Source organism: Pleurodeles waltl, chromosome 1_1, assembly GCF_031143425.1.
Source record: "Pleurodeles waltl isolate 20211129_DDA chromosome 1_1, aPleWal1.hap1.20221129, whole genome shotgun sequence".
Classification (NCBI taxonomy): Eukaryota; Metazoa; Chordata; class Amphibia; order Caudata; family Salamandridae; genus Pleurodeles; species Pleurodeles waltl.
This window is the reverse complement of record NC_090436.1, coordinates 994550640-994574870: the sequence shown is the minus strand read 5'-3', so window position 1 is coordinate 994574870 and position 24231 is coordinate 994550640. Positions and strand designations below refer to the sequence as shown.

The window sequence follows — 24231 nt, the reverse complement described above, 5'->3', positions numbered from 1 at the left end:
ACAAAACTACTTGTTGTTAATTAGTTGTAATGATACATTGGTCTCAGAGACTTTAAGACTCTTGCTGCAAAAGGGATTTATGGCCATACTGGTAAAGAGGCAAATTGCCCTTTTTCTGATGAAGCATGGTTGCTGTATGCAGCTCCATCTAACTGCACTCTAGATTGTATTCTATTTTGTGCCAGACTTGCTAATCAAACAGATTAGTTATTTGATTCATGTATCAACAGCAATTTTGTATTTTAAGATGGCATTTATTTGCATAAAGACCCGCATATTTTTTACAGTTCAGCATTTTAAGCATGCTAAAGATGAATTTGTCTTAAAATGCAAATTGTACATTAATTTCAGCTTCTATGCCAATACTAGTAACATTTCTTTAGGATGTTTATGTCTCATGGGCTACAATATGTTTATTAGAGGTGAGCAAAATACAAACCTAAAAGTGAAAATGATTTGCACTATGAAGACTTTGGTGCAAAGGATCCCTTCATATATAAATAAATAAATCCAGGATTTGTAAAGCACAGCAAATCACCCGTAAGGATCTCAAGGTACTGAAATGTAGAAATGGGAAGATAAAGTGATGTGCCAAGAATCACAGGACGTTGAGCCAATGCTGAGACTTGAACAGGATTTCTACAGCTCCATATTTGGCAGCTCTGGCCATTATGCCACACCCTCTCCCCACCAGTATGAACCAGGCCATGTCACGCTCTGCACAGCAATGAAAAAGGACGTTTTTAACAAAATTGGTAGGAATACTTCCACATGTAAATGCACTATTTAGATGAGCAAATTTGAAGGGTCAAAGATTAGGCGACGAATAGAAGAATATAAACAATGCTTTAAATAGAAGTATAGAAGTGCAGTTACACACTCTTTAGAGTACCTATGTACTCATAAGAAGTGCTGGTACTCTTCCATGAAATGTATTGCAGCAGTGCTGCGAAGTGCATGTCCTCTCCCTTTCATATTAAAAAAGTGCATTTATTCAGTTCCGTTCAGAACCTGTGCATATAAAGCACTGGTAACAACTCAAAAAAGAAATGGTCAATAGTATATCTTACAGGATGGTACGTTACTTCTGAATAATGAGGCTGTATCTAGGTGCACTTTAAATATTTTAGGTATTTTGTCTCTGAATTGACATGCCTTATATGAACAACAGTTAAGTTTTATAAAGAAAACTGCGCACATGCGCCACCACGTGCCTGGAGGTCGACCCCCTGCAATGTGTGTTTTTGTCCACCATATAATCCTTATGTGGACCTGTTATAATGGGTGTCTTAACTACGAGTTGAGTAGGAGTTTTCCGACCCCTCGAAGTTTCCTCTCATAAAACCCTGATAATCACACAACCTGTAACTTTACCAGGTGAAAAGGCGTGATAAATACATTTTCGGGGGGAAAGATAACAATCTTCGCTCCCCACGTTTGAGGGCTCAACATGAAATAGGTGATATTTCTTCACATCTGTTAAGTTCCAAACCTCAGTGATTTGACGGCAAAGGAGTAGAAATATTTCACAAATTCATAGAAATGACACCTGATCCATGAGAGCAGTCTTATGAAAGTAGCACAGAGTATGCCCAACACGGGGATAAAAAAATCTACTTACTGGTGACTGTGGAAAGCCTGGTGGCATTGAAAGCGGTGGTAAAATTGGCAGATTTCCAAACACATTTTCAGAAGGTTGAAACTGATAAAGAAGGTAGATATAGTTAAACCAAGTCAGAGAAAATGTTTCTAATAATGGACAAAGCATCTCTTTTATGAATGTTTATGGTGGGAGCACCTTATAATGTAATATTCGAATGGCAAACACACACACACCAGTCATACATCGTAGTACAGAGACCTGGGAAGACTGTGGCCAGCATTTTTTCACCACCAAAAGAATGTGCTTCTGTCTAGTGAAGAAGGACAACTAGCATGAACCAAGTGTCTGGAGATAAACGCATTGGCTGCACCAACAAGGGTGAAAAACTAAAGACTGTCACCGAAGTAAATGTTGTCATGTCCTGCATTTACCATGATGCATTGAGGCGAACTGAGTGCTGGGGCGTGGGGCAGTGTGATCCACCCACTTTTTATACATAGTAGTAAGACAAGAGTTTATGTGCAAGCATGTTTGTCCATCCATACCATGGAAAAAGAGAAAGGATTTCCAAATGTATGTCTCCACATCGGTTTTTAATTTTATGATAATGCTGGCAAATGAGTTATATTGAGTTCCCTTCTCAAGTGGTCTAATCACAAAGTACCAATTGGTGTGTGTTGTTGAGTCGACCATTTGGAAAGAATGTCTAGTCCAGTGGTTCCAAACCTGTGGGTCCACGATGCCTCCTCTGGGGGTCTGTGACTGCTTAGAAAATTAAATAATATCAACAGATTAGGTCCACAGCTTTCGGTAATGGCTCAGTTGGGGGGGGAGGGTCTCTGGATTCCACAAATGATTCAGTGGGGGTCCCCGGGTTCCAGTAATGATAAAGTGGGGGTACACAGAAGTCAAAAGATTGGGAACCACTGGTCTAGTCCATAAGTAGCCTTGTCCTGCTCTTTAAACACTATGGGCGAGATTTACAAATGTTCAAACAAAACTGCTCCGCAAACAAATGTACTGTTTACTGTGCTGCTTTGTGCAAAAGGGAAACACCACACAGACGTAGATCTATTACATTTGGCCTGCGGATGATTCAGCCACCCAGTTGGGGTGCAAACAGGATACCTTGCAAGACATGCCTTCTTATGCCATGGTGCATAGGTGAGTTTGTGCTGCTTGCCATAGGATTTGTACTGGAAGCATACCCTTCTAGTGCAAATTACTATGTCTAGTACAAACTTTGAAGAATTACACTCATTGATAGTGCATTGTTGATTGCAGCACACTTGTAATGGATGAATATTTTGGAGAAATAAATACAGTTCCATGTGTTAACACCTCTGTCATTTTTTGACGCAAGCACAGTCCTAGCTCTCTTAGTAGGGTTGGACTTTGTGTTAAAGCTTTTGGGTATTTGCACTAAACTGCCCCAACACATTTACCCAAAACTTCCCCTCTAAACACAGTGATGGGAAGGAGCTAAAAGGGGGTTTTCAGCTGAGAAATGGGCACCTCTGGAGTGTAAAACACTATTTGTGCTGGATAGTAAATACCCCTGTTAGGCTTTGTATTGCGTTACACCAAGATGCATTGCTTTGCACCAGAGCTAAGCCTCAGTAAATCTGGACCTACGTCTCTTGGAAAACATGAAAAAGCTGCTTCAGTCTTAAAGTATAGTTTGTGGCAAAGGTCACCACTTTGAAGGGACAGCTTCAATTTTGCCAAAATAGTTTATTTTGTCTTCTTCTTGTATGGCTGTCACCTCCGAATCTCAATCCCTCTTGGCTAGGGCATAACCTCACTTCTTCCTCAGCCTCCATAGCCCTGCTTGTTTAAAGGCATCCGCAAATAGGACCTTCAGCCACTAGTGAAGCCTCTTCTAGGTGTTCTAATACATTTCTCTCAAGAGGACTCTGAGGTTTTTTTGATGCCTCTAATTATGCCTCATTAAAAGGCCTCCACAGAACTCCCTGTTGGCTAACTATGGCAGTAGTACGAAAGTCGCGATGGGACAGAGCATTGACATACACTACGTTAAAAGGCAGCATTAAGAAATATAGATTTCAGGGTTATAGATAGGTTAATTTTATCTGTTCAGTAAATCAGAGACACCCACTCTCCAGGTAAAACGAATCCATCCATAGGCTTGTGGATTCTCATAAACCAATCTTCTATGAGCCATTTTGTCCCATCCATGCCTCTTAATAAGGGTAGCATGCCTAGTCTAAACTTCTTTCGATTGCTGATCTGTATAACTCCAGTTTGTTACCTAAGCAAGGGAAGGCCCCACAAACTGGTGTAGGTTTGGAGGAGTACTATTGTTATTCTTTTATAAATTCTATCAAAATCGGAACTCTACTCCAAAAATATACAGGAATAGGTATTTCACACAGCCATTATGAGGCACTATATAAGCATTTGTAAACTGTGAAACCAAACATGTAAGTGGTCGCAGTGTTTTAAATATACATTTTACAAGCAGGTAATCTTTATCGGATTTTCAAATTGTGTATTTTTTAAATTGTCATCTTTCTCAGTTTCTACAGCACTAAATTGCTTTTATTACCATTTCACACCTGCATCCTAATTTTTAAAAATGACGAACATAAAGGGCACAGTGTGCAATAAAAAAGCTATGCATTATATCATGGTTGCTTACTTGGCTGAGCTGCTGTTGTGTTTGTTGTGCTGTCATATCCGGTATGAGTTGTGCTGGTGGAAGTCCATGGCCAGGGTGGACCTGCTGCTTTATTAATTGGACATATTAGCATAATGTACAAGACTGTGAAGTTCTACAGAGAACATACATTGTATTTGGTGCTGTTCATTCAAAAGGGAACTATGATTTTACCAGCAAGAATCGATGTATCCTTGTTTTAAATACCACATTGAACAATGGCTGTTGTTGCAAGTGTCTTAATGCTAGCTCATCAAACAAAGAATATTCCAGCAAGCATTTATGACAATGTTGCTCTTGTTTACACCATATTCTTTAACAAAAACACCAGAAATTTCTCAAAAATAATGGTGATCTGAGAATTAAGTGAGTAACAGAAAATCTGGCTTGGTTGATAATTATGTTCTAGATAAGAATTTTGTTTGCGGAAAAACGAGATTTTCAACATGCCCATGAAGCACAAACGTGCTTTGAAACTTTAATTGGAAAATATCAACATTTGAACTTTAATGAGAGGCAAAACAATCCATGCAAAAATGCAAAATGCAACATAACCTATCTTCAGGCCCGTTACTTCACATTTGTGATGTACTACACACTCCCTAGTAATTTATTATACGACTGTGAATCAAAATCTGAACTGAACCCAAAATGTTACCAATGTGTTCAGTTTTAATGTGACCATACTATGAAACTTCTGGCTTTTGAGTCCGAAATATACGTAAACTAAATACCTACTCACCAGGGGGCGCTGTATCATGAAGAGCTGCGCCAACAGCACAGAGACGAGTGTGTGGTTTTTAGGTCGAGTGAGCAAGCACTCTGACATGTAATCTATCTGTGGGTTTTTAACCACGCCCACCGCACGCCCATGACTATCACTCATTTGTGGGCTTGCCTTTCAAAAATCCTTTGTTATCATTGGTAAATGCTTTACGTTTGTTCCTCCTTGGGGCAGTTTGATTACCTCCTTGGACATCGACCCTGTTACATGGATAATTGCACGATTGCCAATACGTTAGACTGCGAGCTAACTTCTTTTTCCTTTTGTGTCTCTCCTTTGCTGCGCTGATGGCGCTTTGAATTGGCTCGCTTATGTCAACTGTTTTACTTTTCATTTTCAATTTATGTGGCAAGAAAAGTTCAGTTAGGAATTTACAAACAGCTCTAACTCGAACAAAAGTGAGACCCATTGCATTACAAATGCTTGCTTTGTCTTTGAGGTGGCTTAATTACATATAAATAACAAAGTTTCTCCGAGTTAATGCATAAAATGTATACAGCGGAAGACGGAAATAAGGAGCAGAGATTGCCCCTCTCTGCGACTCGTTCTTTCTAAAGTTAATGCATTAATTCAGAGAAATTCTGGGTTACATGTAAGAACATTTGATAACTCAAACGTAAACAAGCGTTCGACTAGGTTGAAGAGCTAAAACATGCTCAGGATGAGGAAAAGCCTCCCCTAGATTATTATTGTTGTCATAACCATGCTGCGATGAACTAGCGGGTTCGGTTTTATTGGGGACAGGTTGGTTGAATGCAGACATTTACTCCTGACATCAAACCACCCTTTTCCGATACCGGAATCGTTTTATTCGTTCCATTCAAAAGAACCTCAGGAAAGTAGTCCTGTAGTGCTACTCTATAGTTAGGAGCAAATTGTGAGCTTCATCTAAAATAATTAAGATTTCAAAAAGCACTTTTGGGAAGCTGTGACTGACATCGCATTACAGAGGCATTAACATGCAAAATCATTTAGGTATACGGAAGTGTAGCACGTGCATATTTCAGAATGGCTTAATGCTGTGCATAGGTGCATTTTCGTTTTCTGACATTTTTTTCTCCACGTGGAAAACACTTTTCCTTGCGGAGAATCCTTTTCTAAATTCACCACAATTTTCATAGTGTTTGATTCCCATTTTGAACATGGCTTTACTTCTGCCTTTTACTCCATTTCAGGGTGAGAAAAGACCTGCAGAAGTTTGAGAATATACGCACATTTCAGCGCTTGAGGGTGTTCTTTATGTTTGTACCTGTCTCAATTCTGGGGCATCCACAAACCTGTCCTTCTGAATCGTACTAACATGTTATATGACACCATTCGTGGGTCATTTGCATGTGAAGAAAGTTATTCATGAGTGAAATCCTCATTTTGTGAACAACAAAGTGAATATGCAATATGCATTCCTATTCGATAATATCTTTCTGAATTTGGCCAAGAGTTGTTTTGCTCTTCATCTAAAAAGATATCAACTGAACTGAGACAGGCACGTCTTGTTTGTTAAGACGGTTGGACTTAATGTTATTATCACACGTTATGCAATTGTTATAGTTCAATAAATAGCTGTCTCAGAACCTGTTAGAAGGAATCACACATACCAAGAAAGATAGTGAAAATACAGGGATAGTTCATCAAACGATGGGCCCTGTGAATGCCCTGGATGGGGAGGCTAACAGGAATGACATAACATTCTGAACTTGAATAGGCCTGCATCAATTAGTTTCTTTGCACCATTTCAGTTATATTACACATGTAAACCACAAATAGTTATTAATAGGAAGAAATGGCATGCTCAGTGTTTGTAGTTAGCTGAGTTTGACACTGTAATCTTTTAGTGAACTCAAAATAAGATTTTTCACATGAAAAGAAAGTAGAAGCCCGAGAAAGAGCACTGGTGTTCTGCCAGTGCAGCTACGTGTGCTTATTGCAGACTTCACAGAGAATAAGCTAGAAATAGAATCTTGAGTAATGCAGGTAACCTAGGTGATGGGCAGCATCAGCCCCACTGGCATCCCGGAAGCTGAGAGAAAGTTTCCTTGCGCAGTGGTGAAAAACATCTGCAAGATTGTTTTGATAAAATACAACCAGGGTCTGGAAGACTCCCGAAGGCATAAGGGCCAGCATTTCGAATATTTAAAGCTACATTTTAAACATAATGGAGAGATGTATTGCTAGAGTGCACCAAAGTGTGGTACACTGCCCAGTCATCCTGTCCCAGAGCTTGCGCCAACAATACTATTCAGTTAAGGAAAAGGGATGTGTGTGACACTATCTTCTCTTATTTTCACTATTTTGCTAATTTCTTAAACTTTGCAAATACACCTTTTATCAGATCATATTTATGTTTGTTTAAGTAAACGAATAACAAACCCGTCCTGGGACACTTTTTCTTTGAGTGTACCCTTTAATATTATCTATCATTTACAAATGACATGGTTGTGTGTATTTAGGATAAAAGTGCTGGAATCAGTAGACACTGTATGTCGAGGGCTCAATAACACAGTTGGACTCCCAGTGAGAATGTGTCTCTACACTTGCTTGTACTCTGAGACACTTCTGGTCTGATACCTGCATGTTTCACTTCTAAAGCAGTGTCAGAGTTATTACTGTGACAATAAATCAATTTTCCCACCACAGGTGGACATTTCTATAACTCAACATTTAGCTTTAATCAAGACCCTGGCTTTTTAAATGTTGTTGCTAACAGTGTGTGGGCAATATGGCCATTTGCACCCACCCGAGCGGACCCAACATACGACTCCACACATGCTTGCCATCAGTATCTGTTTCTTGACCCTGCTTCACATTGTCACGGAACGCATAATGCAAGTGAATAGCACTGGTTATTACTAGAATTCTGAATGGCTGATAATACATTGATGTTCATTGTAGGGTGTTAATATGACATTATAGGCCTCTGTTAAGAACGTGCCCAAGGGTTAAAGGCCATCTATAACGAGGAGAGGCCAGCTAACAAATGGGACAAGCTGAGGAAGGATAGCCATAATTCTATTAGAACATTCCACCTATTGAGGGTAGGTTGTTGTAAATTAAACAGGGAGAAACAAAGACAAACATTGGAATGTTGATACTAATGGTGTACTCCAGCTATTGTTAACCTGCGCCCTCAAAATTGTCTTCAATCGAGATATTTTCATTTCAATGTTATGACTTTAATTTACACATTATCCTCTAACATTCTACAATCTAAATGTTACGAATGTAGTGTCCGGCAGCTATACAACAAAAAAAGGTGCATCAAAGCCGTTAATAGTTTCACTCATACCTGGGTTTGCTCTGGAGTATTTCCTAGCATATTATATAATTGCATCAGTTGCAACATCTGTGAAATGAAAAATATGAGCAGATATTTTCCACTTGGCCAATTTTCAAAACAATTCATACATCCAGGTTCAAAATAAAGTCAGACTTTTGCATGCTGTTCACCACAATTATTGATTATATGAAGCAAACGTTCATCTATGGGTTAAAAAGCTAGTTTATTTTTTAAAATTAATTTTAACAGGACAGAGGGACAGGACAATCAATATTAAAGCAGAATCCATGTGTAATTTTAGAAACATTCGACTGATGGTCAAATTTAGAAAACTGTGGGGGAAATTTGCAAATGTTTAAGGAGTCATTCAAAAGTTAGGTTCCAGATCTACTGTGGCATTCATGGAATGACTCTTATAGATTCTCTTGTTTTAAAATGAACCATACCCAAACGTTTCTTTTTCTTGTGTCTGTTCAGAATGCACAAATCAACCCAAAATGTTTTAACACCTCCAAAATGTGCTCTGTAGAAAATATATGAGAAGAGGGCTTCTCCAAATCTCACACACACTAAGGGCCTGATTATGAGCTGAGGCGTTATTTATCACCCTTATAAATAATGATACCATGGGGTATGTTATTTATTGGGTGTGATAATTACCACCTATTACAAGTTCATGGGGAATAACATGCAGATTTTGTTGTTTAACGCACCAAAATCCTCATGAAACTATAAATAATGTGTGACCCCCATTAAATATTGCCAGGTTTGACCTGCCGAAATTTAACAAAGGTTTAGTTACTTAAATCGCATAATTATCGGATGCATTAAATACCGTCAAGCTCATAATTCCGACCCATGCCTAAACAAGGTTACGGATGGATGTGAATATTATGAGGACCTGATTCTTGACATTTTTAATTCACACCTATCCTTTGTTAAGGGAACTCCAGTGATCCTCCATTCTAACTCCTGTCTTATCCTTACCTAGAAGAGTTATTGTAGATGGAAAGAACCCACTATGGGTGTTTGCAGACCTTCCCCTGTAGCTAGGGCCACTGGAACTATGCTATTCTGCAGCAGCTGCGTTTTTTACATTATTATGTATTTGCCGCACTTACCACATAATCCATCAGTTTCTGGAGAATCTGTATATTATAACAAAAATGTTTCTAGACTGGTCAAAAGTTATTAAAAATCTTATCACACGCACATGTTGCTGTGCACTGGCTGGCCTTATTTTGTGCAGACACAGGTCATCTTTCAGCTGATGATTGCAGCATTTGGGTGTTAAATTGATAGTAATGAGGGTAAATCTTTGCTCATACAGTATAATCATGTGTAATAGTGCTTCAGAATATGCCACATTGCGCCATATAATTTGCTTTTTCTTGCCACATGATTTAGTCAACCTTGCTGAAAAATGTGGTCCTACCCTGCCGGAAGAGGCAGATCCTTTAGATGAATCGGCCCTACACTATGGAACTCATTGCCTTTGGCCTTGTGGTGAACATGCAATTAATTTACTTTCTGGAAACTATTAAAAAAGTGGCTTTTTTGATTATTAACGCACATACAATGGACTCAAGTTAGTGCTGCCTTTTTCAGCGCTGAGATGCCAATGGGTCGCCACACCCTCTACAAGTGCGACTAGTATAATAGTAGCATAATTCCAGTGGCCTTGCTTGTAGTGTGCTATTTCAGTTTCACTCTGAAAACACTGCCTGCACATATCATGGATCATTCACTGCACTTGAGGACATTAGAGGGCAACGAGGCCCGACTTAGAAATGGATTCTGGACTGAGCTAAGTAACATGTGCTTCATATAAACTATTTACATTCATGACATAGTCTGGACAGTTCTGTTTAATTAATTAGTTACCTCGCCACTGTTGCTTGCAGAAAGAATTCTTTCTGCTTCTCTTACCTGCAAGGCAAAGAAAAACATGACTGAACGGATGACTTGATATGATTACTGTGGTTTGGGGAGATAACTCTACAACTGGTATACAACTGTGAAGTGACAATATCTTATTGGAATTCGACGTACGTTTAACACATATATGTAGATTCCATTTGGCTATCACGGGAAGCACAGAAGATATGTTTAGCCATGGTGATGTACACACGCATACGGACAAACACACACACGTGTCTCTTTTCCAGTAAATCATTAATCAACTATTTGTTTTTACCCTTTACCCTTTAAATCTGATTCATTTTTATGAATGGAGGAATGCAATGTAAATAAAACGCATTCATTTCAATTAAGAGGTTGAGGGAAACTGTGGAAAATATCATGGGATATGGACAACCAACGGGATGCAAGGAAGAAGAAATGTAAAAAATAGAGCTAACAAAAAACACAGGCCCATTAAGAGGGCCTACAGCCTCCTTGAGCCACATTAGCGTCATTTTTTAATGCTAATGTGGCCCAACGAGGCCCAAATCACTGCACTGTATTAACAAAGTGATACAATGCATGCATTCCACCACTTTGTAACCCCTTGCACCACATAATGCCTGTTCCAGGCATAATGTGTGCAAGTGGGGCATTCCCCCCGTTAGAGAGACTTCAAAAATGGCACAGAGGAATCTAAGAGATTCCACTGCACCATTTTTTGTGGCTACTTTTAATGCCTGACAGAGCACACCATTGCTTTCAATAGGCCCCTACGCACTGTGCAGGATTAGCGGAAAAATGTTGGTGCTGATCCTACACAGTACATCAATAGTGTCAAAAATTATGACACTATTGCCCGGCCCTGCGCCATAGTGCGTCGTAAATATTAAATACAGCACACACATGGTGGCGGTAGGAGGTGCTAAGGGGCACAAGAAAAGTGGCGCTGCATTAAATGCAGCACCACTTTTCTTAAATGAGGCCCACACTCTCATAGCTGTTGCCTTGCCACGGAATCACAGCGAGCTGCATTCATAAACGTTGGAATCTTTGCACAGACTAGTAATTTGCATGTTCATGGACAATAGTAGCAAGAACCTGGAGAGGGGGTGATTATCAGAAAGGTCAAAGGACATGGGAATGTATCACAGAAGGGAACAACTCAGGCAAAGTTGAATAATATTATATGTCTTCATCTTTCAACCAGTTCATTTCTGGCTTTTTCTGTGGTTACTACCCAAGAAGCTATCACAAATATGCTCATGATAAAACTATTACTGGAGAAAGTGTTCATCTGGGGCCATATTATACATAGTGCCCTAAGGTACAATGTGAGTGCCTGCTTTGTGCACCTCAGGGGCACTACGGTATTACAGAAGGTGATGCAGATGCCTGTGCAGCTCCTTTTACAATAATGATAGTGATGCTGCACATCACTATCGTGAAGGGGCGTTCCCTCATTTGCATGGGGGCACGGACCCATGCAAATGAGAAAATCACTTCGCCTCTGGATCTGCACCATATTACAGATGCAGACCTAGAGACGGAGAGGCCCTTAGCACGTACAATGATTGTGCTCCACAAAACGTTATCACAGTCAATGCTCCTTCCTAAGGCATCCTGCTGGAGGTGGGAAAGGGTTTCCATTGACTGCTAGACATTCCCCTGCAGATGGGTTCAGTCAATAACTGCACTGGCCTGCAAGAGGTTAACTGGAACCACTTGAAAGTGCAGCTGGGTTGCTGCCTTCACTGTGAATGGAGGAGAGTCTTGTAAGCAGCTGCTCTGTGTTTCATTGAATGCACTGCCCTCAGGGTAGGCATGGGTTTACAACTGCCCTGAGGACAGCACATTAATTACAATAGGGTGCAATGTCCCTGTTTGCACCCGGCACAGCTATTTAAAGGTGCAATGTGGCAAAAGAGAAACAGTGTGTCCTGTCAATAATAGGGGATTTATTTGTTCTTGGATCATTTTGTGACATCATTAGGACCACTGGAACAGGATGGATCATTTGAAGTTTTTATGAAGTACTCATTTATCCTCGATGTATTTTGTTGAAGAATCCTTGTTCTTAGACTACAGACTGTTGAGGAAGTGCATATTGTTTTTTCATACTTCACCAAGCTTGTCTCATGAATCAAGTCACCCTCATGAAAATTTATTTGTGGGTGACCCAAAAGTATGCCACCAGTGAGTTGGTTAGCCTCCATCTTGATAGTTTAGTTGGTGCCTTCTGTAGCAAGATAGCTTGTTGCCCAGTCTGGCATAAACAGCCAAGTGCCAGTTCAGAGGAATAATATTATCATGGGCCATGAAAACTGTCTATTATCACTATGTGATAAGGACAATGTGTTATAGGTGGTGAATGTTTCTAGGCAGATTATACTTATTTGAATGATCTTGTAACTACCTTCTCCTGAAGTAACTAATTTGCTGTTTTAAAAGTGTGTTCATTGTCCTTGCTAAGGCTGTTGTTGGAAGCATGGGCCAGGATTTTCCTTGTTTTAAGGTTTGAATTTACATCTGTTGTCCGTGGTCTATTAATTAAATATTACACTGAACAAAATGTTCACCTTATTGCAGAAAGAGTGGGGCATCAGGAGTCCTGTCTTTGGATGAATTTCATGCCCCAGTTTGCACTTCCAACTTCACAATGGGTAGTTGACTCCAGAACCACAAAGAAGCTGTATGTCTCTCTATACAAACCAATTGATTATATATCTTCTAATCCAAGAGATAAAAATCGTATAATGTTCAACATCTTCATCAATACTGAAGGCAACACAACGCAAGCCATAATACAAAGTGGCCATTGATAGACCTTTCAAATAACCTAATCAACAGTGCCCAGAACAAATGTAACACAATAAGTCATTGATGGTGCGGTGAAAGAAACATGAGATATGGGGTGATGATTAAAAGGATGTCTATGGTCTATGTAACTGGTTAAAACTGATAATCGTGAAATTATATGTGCGGGGTGTTGCATGCATAGGTACAGCAATTCATGTGCATGCTCATTCATTCATAAGGTTCTTAAAAAAGGAGGGCAGTCCTTTTTCTGATCCTCACAGGTCCATGAGTGTTCTGATGAGAAGTCGCTGGGGTCCCAGTGCCAGGCTCTGGGTGGAAGGCAAGCCTTAGTCCATCCCCTAAAAATTCTGGTTTGTTCCTCTTCCTTCAATAGGTTTGGTTCCAACAAGACTACAGTGAAAGGGTAGGTGGCCCTAAGTGTGACCTATGTCTACAGTGACAAGCTGACAACTTTTGAAGTTGAGTAAGGGGCTAGGGAAAGCCCCCAGGTCACCCACTATGGAGAGATGTCCTATGTTTCAATACCATTCATGCTCCCCTATGGGAATTTAGGGTCTGCTTTAGGGGTGACTTATAAATATTATAAAGGAAGGTTTAGGCCTGGAAAAAAACTACTTTGCTAAATTGAAATATTAGTTTAAAACTACGTCCCGATGCTGCGGTTTCCGGCCTGGAGATGGTTTTTTACAGTACTGTTTTGTGGGTGGCACAATAAGTGCTGCATCCCACTAGTAGCATTTAATGAACCCATTCTGGGCACAGGGAGTAACATACACTAGGCTCTTATAAACAACTTAAATGTGCCAATTAGGTGTTTGCCCAATGTAACATGTTTATAAGGAAGGGCACAAACACTTTACTCCTGATTAAAGTCCTTAAGCCAACAAAAAACGGGCTAGGCAACAGAAGGCAAAACATCTGTGCTAAAACACAGTGATAAGTGCTATTTTAAACTCTGCATAATTTCGTGCAGTTTCACATACTTTTTGTAGAATTTTGTGTAATCTTGCAAAAGAAAGTTACTTGAATTTCCCACATCCCAAGTAACTACAGCGACCACAACACTTCTATTTTCTGGTGTATGGGCCCCATTTCTAAGACAACAATGCAAGTATTTAAACAAAACTAATCATATTATAAGTACTGAATCTGAAAGTGTTTACTGCCAAAGGATTCCAAACTGGAAACAGTATAACACGTTTTACGATAGTGCAAGCCTTAGAAGGATAAAAAGATGAGCGGGCATTCTGGAATTTACAGGTGTGACATTATAAGCTATACAGAGAGAGCACAGTTGCACATAACTTAAAAAGGATTTGATAAACGCTAGTTTGTGTGAACCGTATGCTGCCGCCCCCACACACGAGTCACACATTTGGGAATCAAATACATTTAAGCATATATACCTAACTCAAATATTCTAACACAAAGGGAATATAACAGGATGTTTGCACTGTAGCAAAGGAACACTGAGGGCCATCTCCACCCCAGGTATGTAACTCTAAAATAGGGGGCATACGGCAAGGTTTGCACTGATGCAAAACACACATCGCAGTATTGTTTTGATTGTTCTCAAGTATGGAATTCGACAAAAAACGTTTGCTACAGTCAATTTTACTGGAATATTGTTCGATTGAGGTAAAACGAAAGGAGACTGCTTGTGAAACAATAACCAGAAAATAAACCACACACCTATTATTCATTAAAATATGTTTGGAAAACAGATTCTGACAAGACATGTTCGACCATGAATAAATACAAAAAATCCAGAGACAGCTGATTTTACACTAATTTTGCAAAGCATCACTTAAGAGCAGAATCGACTTAACTTTCATTAAGGTGAGTCCGATCTTTCATATGTGAAAAGTAAACAACATGTATTATCGCTATTTCTTATTATGTAGACACAACAAAAATATGATGACACCAGTTTCCTTCATGTTTTGCCTTGATGTAAAACCTTTGTTTGTAGTAATATGTGCTACATTCATACTTCAGTGGTGCAGAGGCAGTTGCCCTGCGTTTATTTCTATTTGTTTTGCATATGTCAAACAGTTAGAAGTATACGTGCAAGGTTTCTGTAAAGTTGCACTAGATGAACCAGCGTCTAAAGAAGCTATAAGTTACCTAGACTAGTGTTTGTTTATTTGCGAATGAGCATTTTATGCTCTAGCACAGAACCTGGGAGGATGCCCCATGTAATTAGGTGAGATTTTACAGCATTACGTGGACTACTAGCAGGGATAGCAACGGGCACCGTGCTGTTGGTGATGGGTGGGCCGCCACGGGCCAAAATACATTTAGCCTATTCTATCAGTAATCCTTAAAATATTCCCATAGAGTCGTGGACTCGGCAAAACAGTATATATCAACCCCGATAGCAGATTGTTTAATTTAGACTTTTCAGACCTGCACGAATTACACGGTGGTTTAAAAGTGTGCGACACAGCGCATTTACAAACTTCAATCAGTCCAGAGTCCGCTTTAACAATGTCATAGTTAAGCACAGCCATAATATTTTTTGCCGCACTTTCTAACTCGACATTTTTGCGTTTACAAAACCAACAGAGGCCAGTAAGCAGCGGGAACATATTAATGATTGTGTACTTACTGGAAAAGCAATACTAGTGCCCAGAAGACAAAGGAGCAGAATTGTGGTCCTCATGTTTGAAATTGCAACCTGCATCGAATAAACAACAAGATGTTAGCTTTCGGTGTCTGATTTTTCACCTATGGAATCATAGCACTTAAAAAGTTAACTGTACTCACTAACCAGATAATTACCTTCAGGGGGTGATATAAATAGAAATGATAAGCGCGTGCCACCAGTCCCGAATGTTTCTCTCAAGGAGGCCTCGGTGAATTGTGATGTCCAGCACCCAGTCCCACAATTTAAACTCATCTTCTTCCAACAAGTGACCAATCACAGCACAGACTCAACGCTGAAGTCATTGGGTTTCTGCGTTGCCAACCGTCCAATTAGCCTTCTAATAGGTGCAGACACCATTATACCACAGGGCGCCTGTCTGTTTTAATAGGAGGTAGTTAAAGACATCTTTCGTAATCTGAAAACACAAGCCATGACCTACACTAAACCGCAGCTCCAGCATACACACACACGCGGTCACGGGAGAGACCATGTTATCACAAAAACACCTGACACTCGATAAACTATATTCACACCGAAAATTATTTGAGTTGTTGCAGTTAAAGACACCAAACATCTTTCTCTGACCTAGTCACGCAGGACAAGCAGGTAAATGATACGTAGTAAAATAAAATAAAAACTCGTAAAAAAAGGAGTGAGCCTGACGTTGTCACATCACGTTTTCTTTAGAATTTATTGTTGTAAAATAGGTCGATCAAAAATAGTTTTTCTTTAAAACAAAAAACAAAAAACGTTCAAAAACAGAGGTCTTTTAACACAAATCAAAATGTCAAACAATCAGGATAATCTAAGAATAATCTAAAAAAAACTTCTGGTTCATTAGAGTTTGGCAGAACATAAGCCCTACTGTACATCAGGATCACTGGCAGAATAGCGGAACCAAAAATATTATGTGGATAGAATTTTGTGTAAAAAATATAGAGAACCAACATATAGAAAAGGTCCGTGCAAATTGGTAAGTATAGATTTACTTTTTCTGACTCCACATCTTCGTACCTTGAAGGTATATATCTCCAAAGTTCATATATATAAAGTTATATATAGTAAAACTTTGCTTACCTATGGAAACGTATCTTCACCATATTTTTGTCCTCAATATTCTATTTGGTCCACACAATATTTTTTCTCCCATATTTTGTCAAAATAGTGTAAATTAGCAGCTGTGACGCTCCATCAAACTCAAGGTTCCCTCATCCATTTAGAGTTGGGGTTTAGTTCTGGGTTTTCACCGATGGAGCCTTAGCCAACTCAGCTAGCTGAAACCCTGCTGCCCAAGCACCACAGGATTGTTAGGTGTTAATGGCACTCACCCCTTCCTAGCTAGGCGAAATAGCCACCACTATTTTTCCCAACCCAGGGTTGCCATGCAAGGCATGGTGATCTTGGAAATGAAAATCACTCAATAGTCTCGAAGTGCAAGGAGAGAACTCCATATGCACCTGGCCATTGCTATTTTGTTCTGCAAGGAAGAAGAGGAAAATATTTTACTGACCCAGTACACCAAGGATGGTGCCCACTCAGAAGAGAATTGGTGCAGCAGCAGCTCCACTGAAGGCACAGAGATCCCTCCCACCGAGGCTCTCCAAAGATGGAAGGCAGTTTTCCACCAAGGGAACAGTGGTCATGACCTCCACCGATCTGGCAGGCTGAAATAAGACCCTAAAAAGATATGAAAATTACAAAGTTATTTACTCCAATTTTGTTAGACCTGACAGCCTTAGGGTAGTCATCCCCCAACTTTTTACCTGCCTCCCTCCTTTTTTCTGACACTGTTGTTGCTGGTTTTAGGTCTCTGTGCACTTTACCACTGCTAACCAGTGCTAAAGTGCATATTCTCTCTCCCTTAAACACGGTAACATTGGTTCATCCCCAACTGGCATATCTGATTTACTTGTAAGTCCCTAGTAAAAGTGCACTACATATGCCTAGGGCCTGTAAATTAAATGCTAAGTTGGCACGCAGCACTGGTTATGCCGCCCGCAGAAGTATCCCCATAACCATGTCTCAGGCCTGCCATTGCAAGGCCTGTGCGTGCAGTTTCACTGCCACTTTGAATTGTCATTTAAAAGTACTTGCCAAGCCTTAATCTCACCTTTTTCTACATATGAGTCACCCCTAAGGTAAACCCTAGGTAACCCATAGTGCTATGTAGGTAAAAGGCAGGGACACATATGTCTGTTTTATATGTTCTGTTAGTGGAAAACTCCTAAATTTGTTTCCCACTACTGAGAGGCCTGCTCCTTTCATAGACTAGCATTAGGACTGCCCTCATATACTGCTTGAGTGGTGGATTCTGATCAGAAAGGGGTAGACAGGTCATGTTAAGTATGGCCAGAATGGCAATGGAAAATCCTGCTTATTGGTGAGGTTGGATTTTATATTACTATTTTAGAAATGCCAATTTTAGAAAGTGAGCATTGCTCTGTGCTTAAACTCCATCTGTGCCTTACAGGCTGTCTTTAATAAACATCTGGGCCAGGCTGGTAGACAGCTTCCTTGTGCATTTTACCCAGACAACCACAAACACAGGATACTCAGTCACACCTGCACTAATCTACTGACTGAATGGGTCTTCCTGGGCTAGAAGGGTGGAGGGTCTGACACTTACATTTCAAAGGCTGGTAGCCTGCCCTCACACTATGGACAGCCAAGCCCCCTACTGGGACCCTGGCAGACAGACCTGTACTGAAAGAGGACCTTGTACACTTCAAAAGCACTCTTTGAAGTCTTCCCCATTTCAAAGACATGTTTGGGTATATAAACTGGGTCCCTGACCCCCACCAAATCAGACACTTCTGGACCTGAATCTGTAACCTGTCAGGAGTAACTGCCTGGCTGCCCAAAAGACTCACCTGGACTGCTTTGCTGTGAAGGACTCCTGCCTTGCTGTTGCCCTGCTGCCTTGCTGGCCTCTGGCTTTGCTTAGAAGTCCTTTCCAAGGGCTTGGTTTGAGCTTGCCTCCTATTTTCGGAAGTCTCAGGGCCAAAAAGACTAAGGCCCTCATTACAACATTGGTGGTAAATCCCGCTTTCCGCCGTGCAGAAGACCGCCAACATACCATCGCGCAGCGGAATTCCGCCACAGGTATCACGATCCACAGCTCGGAATCCGCCACAATACAGACACCCACACAAGTCCGCCACACCAAAGGTCAGTGATAAACTGGCAATATCAAAACCCACACCGTCACGCCAACAGGAAAACGACCACAGTATCACAACCCACGAATTAACGCAGCGGTCTTTCAACCGCGGTAAACCATTGGCGGTACACACCGCCGCGCTCAAAATACACACACACTTACAAAACACAACCACTTTGGACAATTCAAAATACACACACCTGATACACATACACACACCACACCCACACACCCAATCCAATATAAAGCACACACCCACATCACCCACAAACCCTTACAACCAGAAATTTGAAAGAAGGCCAGAGAGAGAGACTACCTAACAAAACACCAGCATCGACAGACACACAACACCATCACTCATACAACATCCACGTACCTCAAACAACACTCACCAACACATCCCCTAACACATCACAACAGACACCACCGCACACATCACCCGCACCACATCATGGCACCCCAAAGACACCCCACGTTTTCAGAGAAGGAGTTCAGGGAAATGGTGGAGGAAATCGCCCGGGTAGAGCCACAGCTATCCGGATCAAAGGTGCAGCAGACATACATTGCAAGGAAGATGGAGCTATGGCGCAGAATTGTCGACAGGGTAAATGCAGTGGGACAGCATTCAAGAACACAGGATGACATCAGGAAGAGGTGGAAAGACCTTCGGGGGAAGGTACATTCCGTGGTATCCAGACACCAGATTGCTGTACAGAGGACTGGCGGTGGATCCCCACCTCCTCCCCCACAACTAACAACATGGGAGGAACAAGTCTTGGCAATTATGCATCCTGATGGCCTCGCAGGAGTAGCAGGAGGACTGGACTCTGGTAAGGCAAATTTTTACTACTTTATCCCCCCATCCCACCTGCATGCCATCACATACTCCTGCCATCACCCTCACACCCATCACCCCAACAACCCACATATACCCCACCAACACTACCCATACATCCCAAAACCAAGCCCTGCATGTAACACCAATGCATGGACTCCTCTCACCAAAGCATGTCCAGTAGAGAGACTCACTCATGCCCCAGAATCACCAATCACACAAGGACCAAGCCAATAATGCAAGCACAGGAGTAGAGGGTAACTCACCCATTACACAAGATGGCACACACACATACAATAACTATGCATTTACACCCCAACAGGACCCTTACCCAATGTCACCGGACAGGAGGTGCCAGACATATCTAGTCCCCACACAGAAGAGGCCCACAGTGACGACAGCAGCTCTGCATGCCTGGATCAAGATGACCAGCCCTGCCCATCTGGGACCTCGGGACAGTCGGTTCCCCAGACACAGTCACAAACCACCATTGAACCTCCCCCCTGAGGAAACACCACAACAGCACCCACCCAGTGGGCTTATCCCTCTGTCCCCAGGACACGTCAATCAGTAGTATGTCCACCAGTACAGGGAACCCAGGCAACCCCACTAACACAGGACGGTCAGGGACCTATGGGAAGTGGCAGTGGGCACACGGTTCAGGGGACAGAGGCACAGGATAACAGGGAAGCTGGGAGGACTGCTGTGCGACAGGGGGAGGACAGGCCCAGGGAACTGACACCCTACGAGGCACTCTCCAACATCATGGGAGCTTGCCACAATTTACATGAGACCATGGGCACGGTACTGGCCAAGTTTCAGGAGATCCAGCGGCTGCAGGAGGAACACTACCTGGGGATCAGGGAGGACTTGAAGTTCATCAACGCCACCCTGGTCACCATTGCAGGGGTGCTGGCAGACCTTCTCAACACCAGGAGGGACACAGTGGCACACCAACGGGCCGCTGACACTAGCCTGGACAATGAACAGCCCTCCACCTCCGCCGGCGCTAGTGGACAGGAGGCACCACCACAGGAACAACAGGACACCAGCACCCCACCCCTGCAGAAGGAGAACCACCCCGCAAACAGTCCCTGAGATCCAGGAACAAGACAGAGAACATTGCCAAGACCCCCGCCAGGAAATAAGACCCCCCTGAATGTCACCCTTCTGTCCCACTTTGACACCCTGTCCACCTGAAACTGCCATTGCTCCACTACCTATGCCCCATTGGACAATGCGCCTGTGAAACAAATAGACTGGACTCTTCCATGGACATTCCTCCACCATCACCACAGCCCATTTTACACCCCCCTCCACTTATTTGCACACAAATAAACACACTTAAATCACTAAACAAGCTGGAGTCAGTCTGTGCTTTCACAAATTTGTAATTGCTAAATCTCTGGACTATAGCAATGTCAATGTACTTGTTCACATACCAATGTAACACAGCTGTAGGCCAGCAGTAAACATAGCAGAGGGCACAAAGTGGGAGCCAGATCTGTGAAATGGAAAGCCAAAGTAACAAGTCAGGGTCCATACACTGAGTGAAAATGACAGACTTATGATAGCTCCAACAATAGTATGAGATGTGGGAAGCAGTTACATCTTCTTACCTGTGTCTCACTGGAAGTATGGCATGATGATGTTGTTTCGGTTGTCGACATCTTCTTCTTCTGCCTCCTCTTCTTCACTGTCCACAGGCTCCACAGCTGCCACAAGACCACCATCTGGCCCATCCTCCTGCAGAAAAGGCACCTGCTGTCGCAAAGCCAGGTTGTGCAGCATACAGCAGGCCACGATTATCTGGCACACCTTCTTCGGTGAGTAGTATAGGGAGCCACCTGTCAGATGGAGGCACCGGAATCTGGCCTTCAGGAGGCCGAAGGTGCGTCTATAATCCTCCTAGTTCACCCATGTGCGTCATTGTAGCGTTCCTCTGCCCTTGTCCTGGGATTCCTCACTGGGGTCAGTAGCCATGACAGGTTGGGGTAACCAGAGTCACCTGCAAATGTCGAGGGACAATTGTTAGACACACACTAACCCTTAGGGACAATCCCATACCCAGACACCTATGTCAACTGTGTTGGGACCCTGGCCTCACCTATTAGCCACACACGGTGCCTCTGGAGTTGGCCATCACATAAGGGATGCTGCTATTCCTCAAAATGTAAGTGTCATGCACTGAGCCAGGATACTTGGCATTCACATGGGAGATGTACTGGTCTGCCAAACACACCATCTGCACATTAATCGAATGGTAGATTTTCCGGTTTCTGTAGACCTGTTCATTCCTGCGGTGGGGGACAAATGCCGCATGTGTACCATCAATTGCACCAATGATGATGGGGATATGTCCCAGGGCACAAAAGTCACCTTTTACTGTGGGCAAATCCTCCACCTGAGGGAAAACGATGTAGCTGCGCATGTGTTTCAGCAGGGCAGATAACACTCTGGACAACACGTTAGAGAACATTGTCTGGGACATCCCTGATGCCATGGCCACTGTTGTTTAAAAAGACCCACTGGCCAGGAAATGGAGTACAGACAGAACCTGCACTAGAGGGGGTATTCCTGTGGGATGGCGGATAGCTGAAATCAGGTTTGGCTCCAACTGGGCACACAGTTCCAGGATTGTTGCACAATCAAGTCTGTATGTGATTATGATGTGTCTCTCTTCCATTGTCGACAGGTCCACCAGGGGTCTGTACACCGGAGGATGCCGCCATCTCATCACCTGCCCCAGCGGACGTGCCCTATGGAGGAGAACAGCAAGTAGAGGGTCATTCAACACTGAGGTATCACAATGTGTAATTTGCTGAAACGTTGGTAATTTGCAATGTGCCGATATCTGTCTGTATTCCCAGCCTAGATAGGTGTGACGCAGTTTTTTTCCATCCCATGTGGCCCCCTGAAATGGCGGCTGCCTGACCTGTAAGGTGGGACCAGGGGAAATGAGGTAACTTGGCTGGCGTTGTTCACCATCGCGGTGGGTGGTCGAAGACCGTGGCGCTATTCAGCATTGGTTAACATTGAGCTCTATGGGTCCCAGGATCCAATGACGATGTACCGTGACCGCTATTTTCTATCTGTTACCTCACTTGATACCTGACCTTCAACAGGAGAGGACCTACACTGCAAGTGCTCCTGTTACCTGTGTCTGGAAGCGACAATGGCTACGGTGTCTGGGGAAAGGGCCCCTGCCTTCACTTCGGAGGAGTTGGAGAAACTGGTGGATGGGGTCCTCCTTCAGTACACGCAACTGTACGGTCCTCCAGACAAACAGGTGAGTACACTGTGAGCATGCTGTGTGGGCAATGCCTGTTTAGAGTGGTGTGGATGGGAGATACATGTGGGGGCTGAGGCCTACATGTGCGGATGGTGAGTGGATGTGCGTCAGGGCATGGGTGGGAACTGGTGGGCAATGAGTATGATGGTCTGGACGGGTGAGTAATATCCTGTACCTTTCCTATAGGTCAGCGCCCACCAGAAGAAGGGTATTTGGCATGCCATCGCCAAGGAAGTCCGGACCCTGGGGGTCTACCACAGACGGAGCACTTCCTGCCATAAAGATGGGAGGACCTGCACCGCTGGAGCAAGAAGACGGCGGAGGCCCAGCTGGGGAAGGCCTCCCAACGTGGAAGGGGTGCCCGTGGCACCATGACCCCCCTGATGTCCCGGATCCTGGCGGTGGGCTATCTGGAGTTGGATCAGCGCTTGAGGGCATCACAGCAGCCACAAGGGGGTGAGTACACTCTCATGCAGCTGACTCAGCGTGCATTACGAGGTGTCTGGGTGGGGGAGGTGGGCTGTGGGTTACCCTAGGCCAGGGCGGATTTGGTAGGCAAGGTCCTTTGTTAGGCAGTATCTCTGGCACCCCAACCCCACTAGTGGTAATAGCCATCTACACCTAGTCAGGATCCTGTGACTTCCAGGTGTGCAGCGATTGGGCTTAGGCCTCGTACCACATAGGCATGGGAATTTGCCAGGAACTGTTAGTGCATCGCGCAGTGGAGAGGGCTGCCCCCTGTGTGTTGCGTCCGCCAACGGTAGTGCTGTTGCATGCACTGAAATTTTTTTTCTTCTGTCTTCCCCCCCTTTTTGTTTTGTCTCCCTGTTCTTGTGTGCAATAGCATAATCTGGCGAAGGAGCAGTGGCACCGGAGCAGGAGGGAGCTGCAACTCACTTGGCCCTGGAGGGTGAAGCAACGGAGTCTGAAGCCACCAGTGGGACAGAGGGCGAGGGGAGCTCCACGATGGGGACTGGAGCATACACCAGTGACAGCGACTCCTCCTCTGATGGAAGCTCCCTTGCGGTGGTGGGCACCTCTGTGCCCACCGCATCAACAGGTACACCCGCCACCACTCGTACTAGCACCGCCCTCCCAGCAACCCCTCAGCCTGTGTCCCATGCCCGCTCACCCAGGAGGGTGGGCATCTCCTTCGCACCAGGCATCTCAGGCCCTGCCCCAGTCAGCCCTGCTGCCCTCAGTGAGGAGGCGATTGACCTCCTGAGATCCC

The 24231-nt window shown here is 43.1% G+C and overlaps 1 protein-coding gene across 4 annotated transcripts in view; it reads right to left on the bottom strand.

Moving 5' to 3' along the window:
• AMTN (amelotin) overlaps positions 1-15918 on the bottom strand; it is a 31867-nt gene extending 15949 nt beyond the window's left edge. For 2 of the 4 annotated variants that reach the window (XM_069230281.1, XM_069230284.1), the window contains exons 1-6: positions 15848-15917; positions 15675-15743; positions 10226-10270; positions 8351-8407; positions 4266-4352; positions 1622-1702 (exon numbers count right to left, since the gene is read on the bottom strand). In XM_069230281.1, coding sequence (XP_069086382.1) covers positions 1622-1702; positions 4266-4352; positions 8351-8407; positions 10226-10270; positions 15675-15728 — 324 coding nt within the window. In that variant the 5' untranslated portion in view covers positions 15729-15743; positions 15848-15917. Of the gene's footprint in view, positions 1-1621; positions 1703-4265; positions 4353-8350; positions 8408-10225; positions 10271-15674; positions 15744-15836 lie in introns of all 4 variants that reach the window. The other 2 variants (XM_069230283.1, XM_069230282.1) reach the window with 2 other exon arrangements.
• Positions 15919-24231: the final 8313 nt, after the last annotated feature.